Consider the following 17,160-nt stretch of genomic DNA (forward strand, 5'->3'; position numbering starts at 1 on the left):
AATCTGACCAGTGCAATAGATCCAAGCCAGTGTAGGCAGCGCGTACTGGACTACCGTTTTCCGCGATGATAGTCAGTTCTCCGACAGCGACGCTGAGAACGACAGCGCTGCTGAATCTGATAATACTCCGGACTTGAAGAACATTTCAAACAGTGGATTTCATACTTAATGTGACTTAATGAAATATATGAATCTATATGAATATTTTCAAGAACCACCGGAGGAGACCGACGATATGTCCGTTGTTGTTATAACAGAAGAAGTCAATGATGTGAGGAAGTCCGTTGAAGTTGGTGACAGATTTTTTAGACTCATATTATTGACACTATATTTTGTTGTGTTGTCTGTACTTTTAAACTCCTAAATGTTTCCACTTTTATAAAACATGTTTAGTATATCCTTACTGTTAAATAAAAGCATTTAAAAAAAAAAGAGAAATTAAGTTGTGTTGTTGAGCTGTTTGTGATTGGCCCATTCAGCAGTATGTTAAGTAGCCATGAGGCTTTGTTTGTCCGCCAACCCCATTTGCATTCTGGGAGCTGGCTGAATAAACCTGGTGTGGGTAAAACTTTGAAGGTGATTATCTCAGAATCAACAGTTTGCCACACCCTTGTCATTAACATGACACAAGTCATAGCTTTAAAAATATTTGCTTGATTTGCACAAGTGACACCTTGTTTGGAAGCTGATTCTCTACTTCCAAATGATGCGGGAAAAAAAAAAATCTCGAAAACCGGCAAATGACCCAAAAGTATGCGGTGGGTGACATATATTCAAAAATAAAAATCTCTTTAAAATGTCAATAATCTCAGGTCCGGGGGGGTAATGGATAATCAAAATGAGGGTCAGTGAAATGAAAAAGGTTGAGAATCACAGGTTTCTTGCACTCCCTACTGCAATCCATAAATTCCACAGCTGCCACCACATTTCCATATTGGTATGTTGAGTTTTAGATCAACTCATGATTATTCTAATGAGGTCTGCCTCCAAGTAGTTGACCAAACGTTAGTCGACGAGAACAGTCTCTTACCCCTGGACCACACCAGGAGCGACACCATCAGCGACATGAAAGTGTTGCGTCATTTCACGATCTGTCAACTTCTTCAGGGTCCGTCTTCATTCCCTCGACAGTGCATTCACGTAAACAGCTTTTGCGAGATTATAATTTTCACAACTTTCAATGGGTAAGTGAATTTAGTTGATCCTTGCTTTTATGGTTCAATCATTTGCTTTTCATTTTATTCACATTTGGAGCCTGTTTGTTAACATAGTTGGATTAGTTTCTGAGTTTAGCGTTTATTGTTTATATTCCACATCATCAGCTTCTGGCTTAAATACAACATGTTTTCTTGCTGGAATAAATAAATACAACGTGTTTGATTGCTGGAATGAGTAACAATCTATATACACTTTGCGGCTATTGACAGGAGGAAGGCGGTGATGGTTCTTCTCCGTGGCTCCGAGGGAGAAGCCACGGACGGCAGCAGTGGGTTCGTCCCATTAACAAGAAGAGGATGCAGGAGATTCACACAACCTATATTTATGTATTTATTGAGCTGTTTCTGTAATAAAGTGTTTTATGATTATTTTTTGTGATTAGTTATTTGTGGTTCAATTATGAAATGAAGAAAAACATGCAAAATAGATATATTCTTGTACATTTGATATAACATATTAATACCTTTTAAATAGATCTAGATTTCTCGACTACAAAAATCTATTTGACAGGTCAGTTTGACTGGAGCCCAAACGTAGTGACGCCAAGCAGCAAGGAGACCGTCCCGCTGCCGACAGGTTCGGTATACCAGACAAATAAGTTTATGAAACCACTTCCTGAGTATGAAGTAATATACAGTGTAATCCTTGGCGTGAAATTAGTTTTCCTGCTGAAATGATAATATTTAATTTACACAAGTGAGGTTTAATTTGTTGTCTGCAAAAATGTACGTACAGCACATCATTTTCTCTCACACACACACACACACACACACACACACACACACACACACACACACACACACACACACACACACACACACACACACCTTGGTAATTAAATATTTGAATGGACCTCTATAGCAATCTACTCTCCAGTTTATGCTTTGCCCTCGGAAAAATAGAGCTGAGTCCTGACAAAAGGGGTTCAGGTTTAGGAGCCTCTGCGTCATGCCGCTTTCACAACGCCGACGCCTCTGCTTGGTGTGACCTTCCACAGTGAAGCGTTGCTGTGCCGCTTTGGTGACGCTGAAGTGTCGCTTCTGGTGTGGCCCAGGGGTAAGTCGCCATGTTTTTCATTGCTCGGTTGGTTGCAGGAAATTAAAAAAAAAAAAACCACTCCATTCGGGAGCTGCGCCTTGCCAAAATTAACATTAAAACTGGTATGGCCCAACCCGTGTATGAAACACTAAAGGACTTCTAAGTTAGAAACAAATTTTAATGAAAATAAGTGTTCCATGTCCCCGGATGGGGATCCCCGCCGGGGACGGGGAAGGCCCAGCGAGTCCGTGGCTCCAGGAAGGGTCGGGGGGTTCTGTAAAGCCGGAGGCCGTCCAGGGGGATCCCGGCCGGGGATGGGGAAGGTTCAATGAGTAAACCAAATCCACGTCCCCAGGAAATGCGCCTGACAACGCTGGTCCCTAATGAGGCGACCCCGACACTGGGAAAATGATCTTCCGTACGGCACATTCCAGTGCAAATTATGTCAATATGCAATTTAAATGTATACATTCATAAAATAATATGGGCCTTACAAGTTTAACAGATGCAATGTTTAACCAATATACTCAACAGACGTTCGCTTCATGCGCGCAGCGCTTGTAAATTATATTAATATTTAAAGGCCCGCTGGTTATTAGGTTTTGTATTTATCTGTAATGTAGAACAGAGTTAACAATGTCAGTTATACATTGTTTTTCTCAGCCCTGGAACTCAAACCATTTTATGATGCCCCAAAAACATACATTTAAATAATTAATATCATAAACGTGCAACATTTAGTTGACTAATGGCTGTGTATCTCTAAGTGTATCTGTACAAAAGTGTATGAGCTACCTGCTCTGAGATGAAAGCCTGGACGTCCTCTCCCTCAGGCAGGAAGTCACTCCAGCTGAGCCCAGATTCCCTCCACAAAATGCCCACCTTTCTATGGCTCTGGGGGGCAGAAGACCAAAGACCGTTTATTTAAATTCCACAAAAAGCAAAAACACAAAAACAAGATTTAAAAGCAGAAATGTTGGCAAGGGATCGGTTGTGTCATTTATGTTTCTAATTTAATGGTCTGTGGCCATACATATGTGAGAGTTTGTCAGAAAATTGTCTTCTGCTCCATTAATACAACCATGTTACTCTGAATCGCATTTTCCTGATACAAGGCATGTGACTCAGAACTGGGGCATAAGACAGTTCATGAAATGGTATTCATCAAGTCTCTTTATAGGAAAAGCTACACAGGAAGTTAAATTTGACCTGTTGATTCATAGAGATTCAATTCAGTCAACTTTATATTCAAACATAAAATGATAAGTAGATTGCAGGAAATTAAAACAAGCATTGTTAATGCTCCTTACCATTTGCTTGCATAGTATGTGCAGTATTTCAGAAAATAAGATCCCAGCTCTTCCAACAGGAAGCAAAGGTTTGCTTAATTCACTGTGAACAAACAGAAAACAGATTAGATACAAGCAAACATCACAACACATCAAATCTTTACTGTAAAGTGTCCAGCAGGGAACAAGGCCATAGGTGTCTTCACAGTGACACAACTGACAAATACAATCAAAAACAAGCCCTGATTGGGGATGTTAATAATTAACTCTTTAACTGCAAACTTGACAAGAATTTTGGCCGATTAAAACAGTTAAACAGTTGAAATCATGAAAAAAAAGTTTGTTGCATGGTAAAAAAAAAAAAAAGGGCTATACAATCAATTTCTTAAATACAAATCATGTGGGCGACACCTGCAACCACACGTGCCTTTTATTTCAGGCACGTACGCAGCCCCCGGGTGAGGTCCTTTCCCAAACCCGGAAGTGCCGGCCGTGGTAAGCTAAGCTTTTTACAAATGAAACAGAGTAACAAAATGAAAATGCTATATTTATAATTAACTGTTTAAAATGAATTGTGTTCACCCTCTCGTAAAAATGCCATTACTCTATACAATGATCGAATACTGACGTCCAAATCGAGCACTCATGCAATATGAATTTTTTAGATTTGTTCATTCTAAATAGTACATTTTAATCTTGTCTGAAAACAGTTGATTGGTAAACGAGGGTCAGCTATTGGTCGGAAAAAAATTCTAAATTAGCATCCCTAGCCGTGATATGTGAATTTAAATTGTTGAAGAAGCCTAATTTAACGTCAGCGACGCACCTAAAGAGCTCTCTCATAGAGAAGCCCCCTTCCCTCAGTACAGGGCTGAGCAGCTCAGCCAGGTACAGCCAGATGTGGGGAATGTCGATGGCCATGTCGTCTGCGAGCTCCAGGATGGCAGCAAACCTGGGGGGAGACACAAACATGAGTGCGCACGGTTCAAATAGGATTTGAGAATTTGAGCTTAGACCGGTGTAAATGGGTTCTCCCACAAGCCACAGGAAGCAGAACACCGAACTTCTAGGTTGACTTAATTGATCATTTTGTGCTCAATTTTAGTTGTACAATGTCATATGTGATGAGGGATGACAATAGGACGTTTAGAGGCTTCGGCGCACATTAGTGTCCCCCTCCTCCACCCCAACTGAATATGGTATGTTTGTATTTTTGGTTTATTGCCAATTTTTCTTATTCAAAAGGGCCAATCTACATTGAGGTATGAGCCACATTTGAATCAAATCCAAACCCTTGCCTCAAATTTTCAAGTTGAGAAAACGAAACAAAAGAAAACATATAGGTTTTTTACAAATCAAAGCAATGTTTGTTTTTACTGTTGATCCAAAGCATTTTTTCCAGCGAAGATTGCAAAACCAGTCAAATCGAAGCCGACCTGGAAATGATCAATCCCCCCCCCCAATACAGTAATTGCCCCTCCTCACCCTTGATAGAGCTGGGGTTTGGGCAGGATGCTCTGCTGCACCAGCTGGAAGAGGAGCTGCCCCATGTGGTCCCGTGTGATCTGACTGCGCTCCAGCGTGGACTCCACTCCCACGCGCACAAACACGTACAGCTGAGCGGCCAGGTCCAGCTCGTCCACGCACTGCACCGCCTCCTGCCCGCCACGGACACACGCAAAGAGGTGAGTCGGCACAAGTTGGAGAAAAGATGGGACACGGCGGTGGCGTCTTTTCAGTGTTGAACAATATGATGAAAGTGATGAAAAAATACTGCGTCTTTTAAATATAAACCAGATTGGGATCAGGTTTGATTTAGGGTGTCTCTAAAGAAAAAAAAAAAAAAAAAAAAAAAAAAGGTTGGGAAGCCCTGGTTTATGCGTTTAACAGGGAAGCCGTTCCCCTTTTCTGGTATCAACCGGACAGTTCGTTTGAGGGCATTTAGAATATGATTGGACACTAAATCAGCTTTCTTACAGATGAGTTATTAGGAATATCCTCTGATAATATATTACATTAGCCCGCAGGATGTAAAACTACATTTGGTTCCACACCTATACGTGACCCATGTTGACCAATGTACATTTGATGAATTCACAGCAATTACTCCGCAGTGAAACAGAATCTTAACATTGTTATTGGGAGTTAAATGCTCTTATGATCAAATGAATAATTGTAGATTCTTCAGAAACCACTTCATCAGCATGTGCTGGCATGTGCGCAAGATTTTGGATGACGCCATAACATATCGTACATTGCTTAACAAACAATCTACGCAGCATCACTGTCGGGTTGGAAAGCCATGGTGGTACCTTGTAGTCGTTGATGTGGAGGAACTCGTCAATGATTGCTTTGCACTTCCTCTCCATCTCTTCCTCCGAGATGGCGGGTCTGTCCGGGGTCAGGGCGGCTGGCGCGGGTTTCACTGTCAAAGGAGTCAAAACAACACCGTCAAAACAAGGCTCCGAATGCTTTAAGCGGGTGATCTTTACCTGCCGATATAGATTTACAAGTTGTTTTACATTTAGTGATTTTTCTGTTCGGACTTTGTTAAAGTTAAGATAATGTTAAACATGTGACACCCAAATACAATTAAATTGTAATGTTTCAATTTCTAAAATGGATTGTACTGTACTAACGATATTTTGTTTGGAAGTAATGCAAGCACTTTCATGGCTTAAATTAAATACCACCATAGTCACAAATGTATTTAATTTCTGCGTTAGACTTGATTTTGTTCTGTGAAACATTTTTGTAAGACACGTCGGATGGTATTATGAAAAGTTGGTCACCACGCTCTATTATTTATGAAAATCTGGCTTTCCATCGTGATCCCTCTCAAGGATATTCTGCTAAACATTCACTTGTGAATAAAACAGGGCTCAAACCTTAACCGAAGGACAATTGGAGCGGAGTAATTTAGCCTTCGGCTGATGGCGTTTCGGCATTTAAATGGAGATAAATGTCAAAAACAAATGTCATTTACAAAGCCTCCAGTCACACGGAGTGGTGAATGCACTCTATTTACTGGTGTTTGATCAAATAATGAACCTGGCATCATTGATAAAAATAAGTCACTCAAATAAACAACTTGCGTCTAAAGCACTCTAACCTAAATTGAACATGACACCGTTGACAGAGTCGATAAGCAGGTTATTGTTCACAGAATTATAATTAATTCCCTAAACAGAGAATGATGCCTAACGCAATATTATTTTTTGTAAAGATGACGGTTTTGAAGTTTAGACTTGGGATATCTGAAGACCAAACTCTTCACTGCTGTGACAAATACATGTTGATATTTAATTGTAGTCATTGTTTTACACATGGAATGGTACTTAAAAGAGGTCTGACAGTGTTTTCCATGCAGACATCAAAGTAATTAACAAGTTGTCTGAGGTTGTTATTTAAGCCCCTTTCCACCATGGAATTCGTAACATTCCAAACACGGCCAAGGCCGTAGGTAGTCATTCCGACATTGGCCTCCTGAACCGAAAAGTTCAGTCTGTTCCTCTTCTGCCCTCGCCACATATAGCCTTACGTGGCTATACAGCGAGATAAACACTCTTCCAATAAGTACCCGGAGACAGGAGCTCCCTTTTGGTATCTTTAATGAAAGCGGTGTAAAACTGTGGAACAGTACAGAAATATGCAGATTAAGGATCAGTCTCTATGCAGATGTAAATAACCTGTTAATACGTTGCCATAGCGCCTACACTGTATGCATACATGAATAACATGAATGAACTTACAGATTGTGCTTTCTCAAGGGCAGTGACGGCGCTGATGGAAGAGATGTTAGTCTGGGTCTGAGACGTGATCTGACTGACTGCGTGCGTGTCTCTGTCTGACCACCTTACCTGCCTGTGTTCTGATGTCATACTATCATCACAATGTTATGATGTCACAATACGGACTGGGGGGTGGGAAACTCCCCACCTGGGGGCGGAACACTCCCCGCCTGGCATCTGTAAGATGTCAAACCACCGTGGCCGAGTGGGCTGGTGGATGCTGCCCATGTCTGAAGAGTGTGTGAATTGCCATGTGCATCCGCACTCTGTCAGGTAGCTCTCAACATGCTTGTCGCTAGGGCCGATGTAGTACCATGTACTGGCTTGCTTTGGTCCTGTACTCATTCTCTCCTTCCTCTGCAGGCCATAGATGGCCACAGCTGGGGAGGGGTGGTCGCTAAACCACAGGAAGCTAAAGTTGTCGCAGTGATCCTCCCTGACCAGGACCATCTGCTGAATGACTGCTATGACCGCAGCTGGCTCAGTCCCAAAGGAAACCAGGACCCCCAGGTAGACATGGTAGATTCCAAAGCTTGGTAGATAAAAGTGCTCCACGCCATTTTTCAGCATGGGCGCCGGTTCGGCGTGTCCACTGCGAAAGATCTTCAAAAAGTCCACAAAGTGGGTCCTTCACCTCTGGCTGCCTTGTGAGAGTCCAGCAGAGTGGCATAAGGCAGTTGAGGGCCTGGTCCCTGTTGTTGGGAGGATGTTGATGCTGATGCTTGTGGAATGGGACCCAACTGTTAGCATAGTCCTTGAAGAACCTGCCGTTCAGGATGTCAAAGGCCTCGTCCTCGGGTGTGAGTTTGTCGTCGTCGACTGAGTGGTTGAAGATGTGTTCCCCCACATCTTTGCATAGTTTATGTTGTCCCCCTGGAAACTTTTCTTTCACGTAGATGCTACTCTCACAGGATCGGAGGATGCTGGGCTGTCTCTAGGACACTAGTCTTGCTTGTACAAACAGCGGGCTGCACTCTCTCTTGCCGAGGCTCCCCGCCGTGCGCAGTGGCGCCTTGTTTTCCACGAAGAGGTGTCTGACCTCTCTGGTGCCCAGGTTAAGAGTCTGGCATGAAGAGCTGCTAAGTGGTGATCACTGTGGCACTCAGTGTAGTGGATAACGGCTGCGGGTGCCACTCCATCGATCGCGGGTCTGCGGGTCAAGTGGGTGGTTATCAATATAAGGGGGGCCCGCAACTTGCGTGCGCTGTCCTCTGTGATGAAGGCCTCTGGGGTGGTGGTACAGCCAAGCCTGCGTCCTGGGGGCCTCCGTACTGCCGGGCCCCTGGAGGTGGTAAGGCAGGGCCCCCGTCCTGAGGGCCTCTGTATTGCCGGGTTCTGAGAGCTGGTATGGGGCGGTAGGTGGTCGGGTTTGGGAGAATGCCGTTGTGTCACCGCGTTGAGTGTCCATGGGCTGTGGAACGTTCCTTGTGTGCTTATTGGCCCCGCCACTGTGTTGGCCAGTGAAACGTGCGTTGACATATTCCCTGGTGCGCCGCTTTGGCCTCTGTGCTGAAACGCAGATCTGTTCCCCAGCATGGCGGCATCTAGCCGCTTCGAGCACTTCTGCTGCTGTTGCTATTTCAGCCTTCGCCTCTGCTTCCTTCTTAAGGACCCTTAGTGTGGCCTCCATGCGGGCCGCCTCCGCCTTTTCTCTCTCTCAGCCTGCTCTACGGCCTCAAGCGTGCTCTCTCTGCGGACCTCTCAGCGTCGATTCGTGCGCTCTCCAATTCCATATACATTTGACGCTTTGCATACCCGGCCTCTGTACATGCCACTGCGGCTCTTGCGCGGGCCACTGCAATCACACTGACGTTGGACCCGCTGGACTTGTTGGACCCACTGGCTGATTTAAAGGACTTATTGGCCGACTTGAAGGACTTGCTGGTTGTCTTGCCGAGCCCGTTTTCCGCAGTCAACGTTGTACTGCCACGGCAGTCCAGGCCTTCTGCCCGTTCCTCCCTGCCAGGCTGTCCGCTTGGGCCCAGGGGTTCCGAGGGGTTTGAGAGTTCCGTGGGGCCTGGGTGTTCTGACATCCTTGCTCTCAGCAATGCCTTGAGATGAAGCCAAACTTTTTACTCTTCTGCCCTCACCACATGTAGCCTTACGTGACTATACAGCGAGCTAAACACTCTTCCAATAAGTACCCGGAGACAGGAACTCACTTTTGGTATCTTTAATGAAAGCGGTGTAAAACTGTGGAACAGTACAGAAATATGCAGATTAAGGATCAGTCTCTATGCAGATGTAAATAACCTGTTAAATGTTGTCATAGCTCCTACGCTGAATGCATACATAAATAACACGAATGAACTCACAGACTGTGCTTTCTCAAGGGCAACGCTGACGCTGATGGAAGAGACGTTGGTCTGGGTCTGAGACGTGATCTGACTGACTGACTGTGTCTCTGCCTGACCATCTATATCTGCCTGTGTTCTGATGTCATACTATCGTCACAATGTTATGATGTCACAACACAGACTGGGGGGGTGGGAAACTCCCCACCTGGGGGCGAACAGTTCCCACATAGATGACTGTTAGGGATATGTTACGTAACGCTCGCGTAAGCGTGTGCCTGATTGTTGCCTCGTCCTGTGTGATATTAGTTTAGATATTAGCTGATTGTTTTTTAGAACAGCGCTTCGCTCCCCATCTTGCTGCCCCTCCCGGACGTCTCGGTTCCCTCCGCTGACTGAGAAGGGACAGAGCCCACTTCCCTGGACCCATTGTTATTAAATCAGTGTGATCATTTTCAACCTGTCCTACACTCTCCCTCGGGCTCCACACTGCGGTGCAGCCGGTGGGCAAGCAAAACGCCTGTTCTCGGGGACACGTCTAACGTCTGGGGGTCTGAGTGGCATTTTTAAGAAGAGAAAAAAAAAATGAAGAATGAAAAGATGTGACGTGTTTCAGTTTCTTGTCTGCAGCAGAGTGCCTACAGTTTGGACCGGGCCCGCTACCCCACCCCGAATGTTTCTTCTTCTTCCTGAATACAGTTCCCTTTTCAAATATTTGTTCAAAATGAATATTGGCATAAACACACACTATTTGTCCTTTATCAGGATTCGTTACTGCTCCAATTCCCACAGCCGTACCGCCCAAAATTATACTACACCGATTGGGAAAATTTAGGGAAGGATTTTTACGGCACATCGATACCAGTTCTCTTTCCCACATGACAGCGATACCAAACATTGCCCGTAGATTTACGGTTTTTAGTGCAAGTGGGAAAAGGGTTTAGTGTAAAATGTATTTTTATTTTACCCTTATCCCTTTTTCTTCCTTTTCGAATTTGTATTAATATTTCAATTATTATTGCTCTCTTCCACCTACCGGGCTCCCTGACTCTGCTACGCTCTGGCTCCACCTTGTCCTCGGTGATGCTGGGCCTCCTGGGCTCTGCTGGCTCCCGGTCCCGGTCCCTGCGAGGCTCCTCGGGGGCCGGGCTCTCCGGCAGCTCCTTGGCACTTCCTCCCCTGACCAAGGGCGCGGGACGCGGCGACGGGACGGCGCTCTGAGGCTTCTCGCTGCGCTCTCTCCCTGAGCTGCTGCGGCTGGAGGCGACGGGCAAAACATATAAACGTTACAAGCCTGTCTGGTAACTTAAATAGATATATACAACGTAAAATGAAATCTACTTGAGACAAATGTATTTGCATGCCCCTCAATCACAGCTTTAGTCTCAAAGGACTGCAAGCTCAGTTGAGCGTACCTTCCCAGGGTTCTCCTGGAGTCGTAGTCTGGATTCTGTGCGGGCGGGGTGATGGTCTGAGGTGACGGGGTTGACTGAAGTGCAGAGAATCGGTTGAGACTACTGCCGCCTGATCTCGATTGCTCTGATGGATGGGGGTGGACAAAACCAGAAATGTGAAGCACTTGTGGTAAGTAAACATCAACAGAAGGGAAACAAGTAACATTTATAATCATATTTTACACTAAATCTCATAAAGGGCAAACACACAAAAACTCTACATTTGACATTTTCAACAACAATTGCACACGCATCTAACACATGTTGAAAGACAGTATGTAGATATTTTACGATAGAGATTTAGGATCAGGGGACAATGTGATTTTCTCCCTATAAGGTTCCTGCTCAGCCTGGGCTCCAGTTCAGTCTTACCCGAGTCGCTGGCCTTGGCTCCTCCACTGCTCCCCTTCATCCAGTTGACTTGAGCCCGTGGGCCCAGCTGAATCTTTTCATCCATTTGAGGCTGAAGAAAGTATCATTTCAAAGCCCCGTTACACACACACACACACAAAAAAAAAAGCGGCAAAGATGAGAAAGAAAGACAGTTCAAACTATCAATGTTACTGTAACATGTGCAGTCCATGATGATAGGTCAAAAAGAACTAAATATAAGATAACCTCTTCAGACATTTTACCAGGGTTTACTGTCTCCAAGGTTATCAAGTTGCTTCCTTTGAAGATGTATTGACTTGTTGATTCCATTTAATCGCCTTAAAAAAAAAAAATTGTCTTTTGTAAAATGTAACTAATTCTTCCATAATTATTTTGTGCAACTGTCATGTTGCCCACCACCAAACCTTGGTGCGCTCTGTCCAGCAGAGGGCGCAGCGAGGCGGTCCTGCGGCACTTTACTACAGAGCCTTGTGCAACCAGCAGGTGGCTTTTGTCCTACTGAACTCAAAATCCAGAATCCAAACCAGATAAGGACAGGGCCATTTGTGTACATGTCCAAGTGGAGAGGATTCCTCTGTTGGCACACTTAAGCATGTGCAAGGATAACCACAATGCCAGAGTTCGACTGACACAAACTGGAAAAAATATATAATGATCAGAGGGAATACGATTACGCATTTACCTCAATTACAACAAAGACATAAAATACAATAAAATAAGACTATCAATCCCCAGGCGGAATTCAGGAAAACCATTGAACTATGATGAGAGTAAAATATTAACTTTCTAATTCCCTTATCCAAGCCAAAACTAGAGATTTAATCTGAGGTCAAGGATCCAGGTGTTCCTCTCACATCAGGACGACTTGAGAACTGAACAAATGTGCATCCTTGTAGTTGGAGGGAGGAGGCGGGACTGACCTTTGAGATCTTTAGGATTTTGGTTGGGTCGATGGTCCTGCTGTTCTTGGTCACGGGCACAGTGTTCCAGGTCTCCTCTCTCTGCACACGCTGCTCCCGCTGTTCTCTTGGATCTGCCCGTTTCAAAGAAGCACACATGTCAACAGTCAAATGTTTACCATTTGTTACAAGAGTTCTTTGTGCTTTTTCCTGAAATAATGTGCGAGACATGACATTACCATGATATTGAGAGAGACTAGAGGCACTTTTAAGACAACATAACCCAGGACTAAGCTATTGATTGAAAAAAAAAAAAAAAAAAGGATTTTAATTCTTAATTATGCCAACAATCATTTAAAAAAAAGTACAATTTTAATAAATATATACTGTTCCATTTATCACTCATTGAGTTTTTTACTATTCACTTTTCTTATTTTGTAGGGGATTCCTGTACAGGTATGCTTGTTTATGAGTGCTTATTGTCCTTTTTGTGTCGTCTCTGTAACCTTGATGAATCTTGTTTAAAATGCTGCGTTCCTGGCCAGGTCTCTCTTGAAAAATAGATTTTAAATCTCAATGAGACTCACCTGGTAAAATAAAATAAAATAAAATACAAACAGTCATCCACAAAATATCGTCAAAATAAATATTGAGGTACTCCTCGAAAGAATATTGTGATATTTGATTCTGTCAATATCACCCAGCACTTGCGTGGCTATTTTGATCTATTACTGTGTTTGATGAACCATTCTAGGTCAGATATCAGATGGGGCTAGCTTCCTGTCCACTCTAGGACACAATAGTGTCTCTGCAAGCCGCAGGGAAGTCATGAATGCCTGCCTGAGTCTGCGTGGTGTTAAGCCTTAAAGAGGATTAAGACTGCGGGTCTGACCTGGCCGCCTCTTGCTGTCCTTGGACAACAGCTGCTGGTGCACCTTCCGCTGCTCCTCCTGCTCCTCGATCTTGGCATCCTTATGGATCTGCTCGATGGTTTTGGGGCCCTGGTCGGCTCTCCTGGACACCCAGTTGTGCTGTGTGAGAAGCAGAGACAAAATACGACGCAGTTTGTACTCAGGGTTATCACATTCACAATATTTTAGTTAGTGGAGTGGGTTTTGGCGGAATCTGCAGGTGGAGAGAGCCAGCCCTGGCAACCGAGAGGGGCCACAGCTCCGGGAGATTGAGGTAATTAGGAGAGTCTTTAAAAGCTGCTGTGGTTTCACCTCCCTCTCCCCCTCTCTCTCCTGACAGCGAGGCTGGGCTCCAATTCCAGACTGCACCCAATGTTGCTGACTGATACGTTTGTCTGAAAAGACAATGGTCTTGATTTTTGTTTGAATATACATCCAGCTGGCTGGTTTGTGTTCTGCCTGCCTCCTCATCCATCTACCCCACGACTGACAAGAGACTTGTTACAGTGATTAATAGTTTAATTGTCTCTTTTCTGTTAATTTTATGCCTCTATCATAGTATAATCCTATACAAGCCGTAGCTATTGGAGAAGAGCCATCTATTGAAATTGAACACTGGACCATATAAATTCAGGAAGACCATTAACTTGCCCAATCTTGAACTGAAAGGAGGCCAAGGCTAATTCACACTTAATCCGTTCCAACATTTCTACGATTGGTTTAAGAATCCCTTGACATCTGGACGGAAAGATGATCGTGGAATAGGACGATTGTTTTATAAAATGACGGCGCCTACTCAAATAATAGCGATTTGGTAATTATGTGATCATTCTAACAGCTCTATAGTTTGTACTTAGTCTAACGCGTTTGAAGACCAGAGTCAAATGTGATTCAGGAATCAGTTGTATTTCTTTGTCGCATCTTCTTGTGACACCAAAGTGGTCAAGAAAAACAAAAAAAACAAAACCAAAAAACCTAAAAACAAACAAACAATCAAAGCGTCTCTTTAAGTCTTAAAAGACATAAGCAGACTCACCAATCGCAGGTCGACTATGTCTTGTAACATAAACCGTATCCGGGATGACGTCTTTCTCTCTTTCACGATTTTCTCCATCTGATTAAAATACTGATCCATGCGAGGCTAGAGAGGTGGAGAAAGAGAGAGGGAGAGAGAAGGTTAATGTAAGACAAAAGCAATATTCTCCATGTCAACATTCACTCCGCTGAGCGGCAGCTTCCAGATCCGCTCTCATTTTCGAATTATTCCACTCGATTGACCATTTGTGCATTTTATTACTGCGAGTCTGAGTTTTCCCGGTCGTCCTGGAACAAACTCAACGTTCTCTCAGCTTGATGAACAAACAACTCCAGCATAGTACCACATCGTAGTGGATGAAATGGACTGGAAGTAAGCTTTTTAACCAGAGTTCAAACTGAATATATTGGAAAAAAATAAAAATTTTAAATTTAAAAATAAAATTCAATCCTGTCATCAATGTATGAACACGGGGGGAAAAAAAACAGTGAACCCTCCTACAATGAAATCCAAGTGGTGAGAGGTATTTTCCTTTGTGAGGATATGTTTAAGATGAGGACCAGACAACAACATGACAGAACAGCAGAGTACACAAAGACCCCCGGGGGCTCAGTCATGGCTCTCTAAACATCTAAGGCCTCCAACCAAGTCCAGCTGGGAGCCGCTGATGTCTCCAGGAGATCTAGTTCCGAGAGAAGAAAGCACAGAACCACCAAGAAAACGGGGGAAAGTTCCCATTCGCTCATAACCCACACAGATCCAAATCTCCTCCGTCTGTGGAATTACACACGGCCTAGCTGCTCTGACGTCTGTAGTTTCCACTTTTTTGCATTTTCAACTTGGTAAACCCTGGAATGAATTCATATCGGTTTCTGTTTAGAAATCTCTCGACAGTTCACTATATACACACACAGAAGAAGCTTCGTCCTTCCTAATTTGATGTTGGTGTTTATCTTTTGGTGATAATCTCTAGTCATGAAGTCCTTATAACCTGATTCACACTCTTGTCTATACATGGCTCATCGTGTTTCATGGGTGGTTTAAAATAATAATTTAATACCTTTCATTTGATACTAAAGTTTCTCTCAGTGATAACCAGGTGCTTCAAGTTGAAGACCTCCTCTGTATTCTTTAATATTATAATTTTGGATAGGCAGATATCTTGTGAAATTCCCAATTTGTCAAGATAATAAATTCCTCCATATTTCCCTGCCATAACCCCAGCGTTGCATAGTATTTAAGTATGTTAGTCATACTAAGAAAGGTAGCTTCTCTGTTTTCTTTTTTTTTGCCTGTTTCCAAATCAAATTCTGCCGATGCAGGAATAAAGCTGTGGGAGGGAGATTGCAGTTGGCTCACAGTTTTCCTGGTCTGACTTAGAAACTTAATCAGGTTGCCTGGACAGCTGAGTGAGTCTTGGCATTACAACAGAGCTACAGTATCTAACAAGCCAGTAGGACTGGTCAGACTTTGTTAACGTAAGCAAAAACCAACATCTGCTCTCAGTGTTGGCGAGCATCAAGTGTCATATAAACATAGGAAAATGCAACTGGCCACAAAGCGAGGGGCACAGGCTACCTTAGGCCTCAAAGCAAATTTAAAAGGTAAAAAAAATCTATACCACATCTCATTTGCCCGCACAGAAAAATAAAAACTAAAAGATACAAGCGTGGTACTTAATCATTCCATGCACAAGAAATCTTCAAAATCAAGCAATTTGTTCGGCAAAATATGGACATTAATGCTAAGCGCACACGCAACATTTGATTAGATTTGAAACATTTGAAACCACCCGCCGCAGCAGAAACATTATTCAGCACACATTAGGAATCACGCCAGTACCCAGGACATCAAAGCAACTCGGCCGCCCCGGCTCACCTTGGCCTTCTCGAAGTCCAGGTCCTTGCCGATGGTGGTCAGCAGCCGGCACAGGCACTCCAACGACTCCTGGTCGTGGTTCTTCAGCAGCTTCACCACGCAGTCGTGCATGATGGCCTCCGTCAGCATTTTCAGCTTGAAGAGCTCGCCGATGAATTTGATGTTGCCAATGGATCGGCGGCGGGCCTTGTCCTTGGCCTCCTCCAGCTCATCCCGAAGACGATCGCGCTCCGTCACCTGTGGATGCAGAGACAGAGCTCTCCTAACCAGAAATCTCTATTCTTAAGCTGCACACAGTAAACACAAAGACTGTTTCAATAAATCAGCCTTTTCAAGGCACTGTTCAATGCATTGTTCAATTTAAGACCTTTTAAGACATTTTTTATGCACATTTTACCCAGGAAGGGAATTTAGGAATTCAGACTTCAGCAACAGCATGAAAAATCCCTCCATTAATCAGTTTTGTTACAGAAATAAAAATGATGCGTTTTCTTAGAATAGCTGTATATTGCAACAGATTCTCCCTTTTTGCATTTCCCTGAAATATCTGTTGTTTCTATCCTTATTAATTAAGGATGAATTAATTATTTATAAATTAAAAAAACAATTCCAAGATCAATTATGTACAATCTTCAGACAAATCCTCTCTCTAATTCAAGACAGTATTGCAGGTTAGTACTATATATTTGGTACAGGGCAGAGGTAAGTTATTAGGAAGAAATAGAGTAGCTTATGAACTAGATGATTTCATGAACTGTTATTAAAAGTGTTTCTTTTAGGTCACATATAGCAGCTTAGCAAGGTAGGTGATTAGGTACTGGAATACATGTACGAAACTTGTTGAAATTAAGACCTCATCAATTCAAATATAAGACCTTTTAATAACTTTTAACTGAATTCTGGCTCGGATTTCAGATTTTGTTATAACTAATATATACAGCATATACTGTTTAATTTAA

The 17,160-nt window shown here is 43.4% G+C and overlaps 1 protein-coding gene across 1 annotated transcript in view; it reads right to left on the reverse strand.

Annotated features, from left to right (window-relative positions):
* Window positions 1-17,160, reverse strand: part of eif4g3a (eukaryotic translation initiation factor 4 gamma, 3a) — a gene marked incomplete at its 5' end in the record, with an annotated part of 70,188 nt that overhangs the window by 5,683 nt on the left and 47,345 nt on the right. Inside the window, 12 exons of the mRNA XM_080001050.1 lie at window positions 3,052-3,150; window positions 3,567-3,648; window positions 4,372-4,497; window positions 5,031-5,203; window positions 5,858-5,970; window positions 10,667-10,887; window positions 11,046-11,169; window positions 11,457-11,547; window positions 12,398-12,510; window positions 13,269-13,407; window positions 14,324-14,428; window positions 16,202-16,438. Coding sequence (XP_079857176.1) covers window positions 3,052-3,150; window positions 3,567-3,648; window positions 4,372-4,497; window positions 5,031-5,203; window positions 5,858-5,970; window positions 10,667-10,887; window positions 11,046-11,169; window positions 11,457-11,547; window positions 12,398-12,510; window positions 13,269-13,407; window positions 14,324-14,428; window positions 16,202-16,438 — 1,623 coding nt within the window. The remainder of the gene's footprint in view (window positions 1-3,051; window positions 3,151-3,566; window positions 3,649-4,371; window positions 4,498-5,030; window positions 5,204-5,857; window positions 5,971-10,666; window positions 10,888-11,045; window positions 11,170-11,456; window positions 11,548-12,397; window positions 12,511-13,268; window positions 13,408-14,323; window positions 14,429-16,201; window positions 16,439-17,160) is intronic.

This window comes from Zeus faber, assembly GCF_960531495.2.
Source record: "Zeus faber genome assembly, chromosome: 5".
Taxonomy (NCBI): domain Eukaryota; kingdom Metazoa; phylum Chordata; class Actinopteri; order Zeiformes; family Zeidae; genus Zeus; species Zeus faber.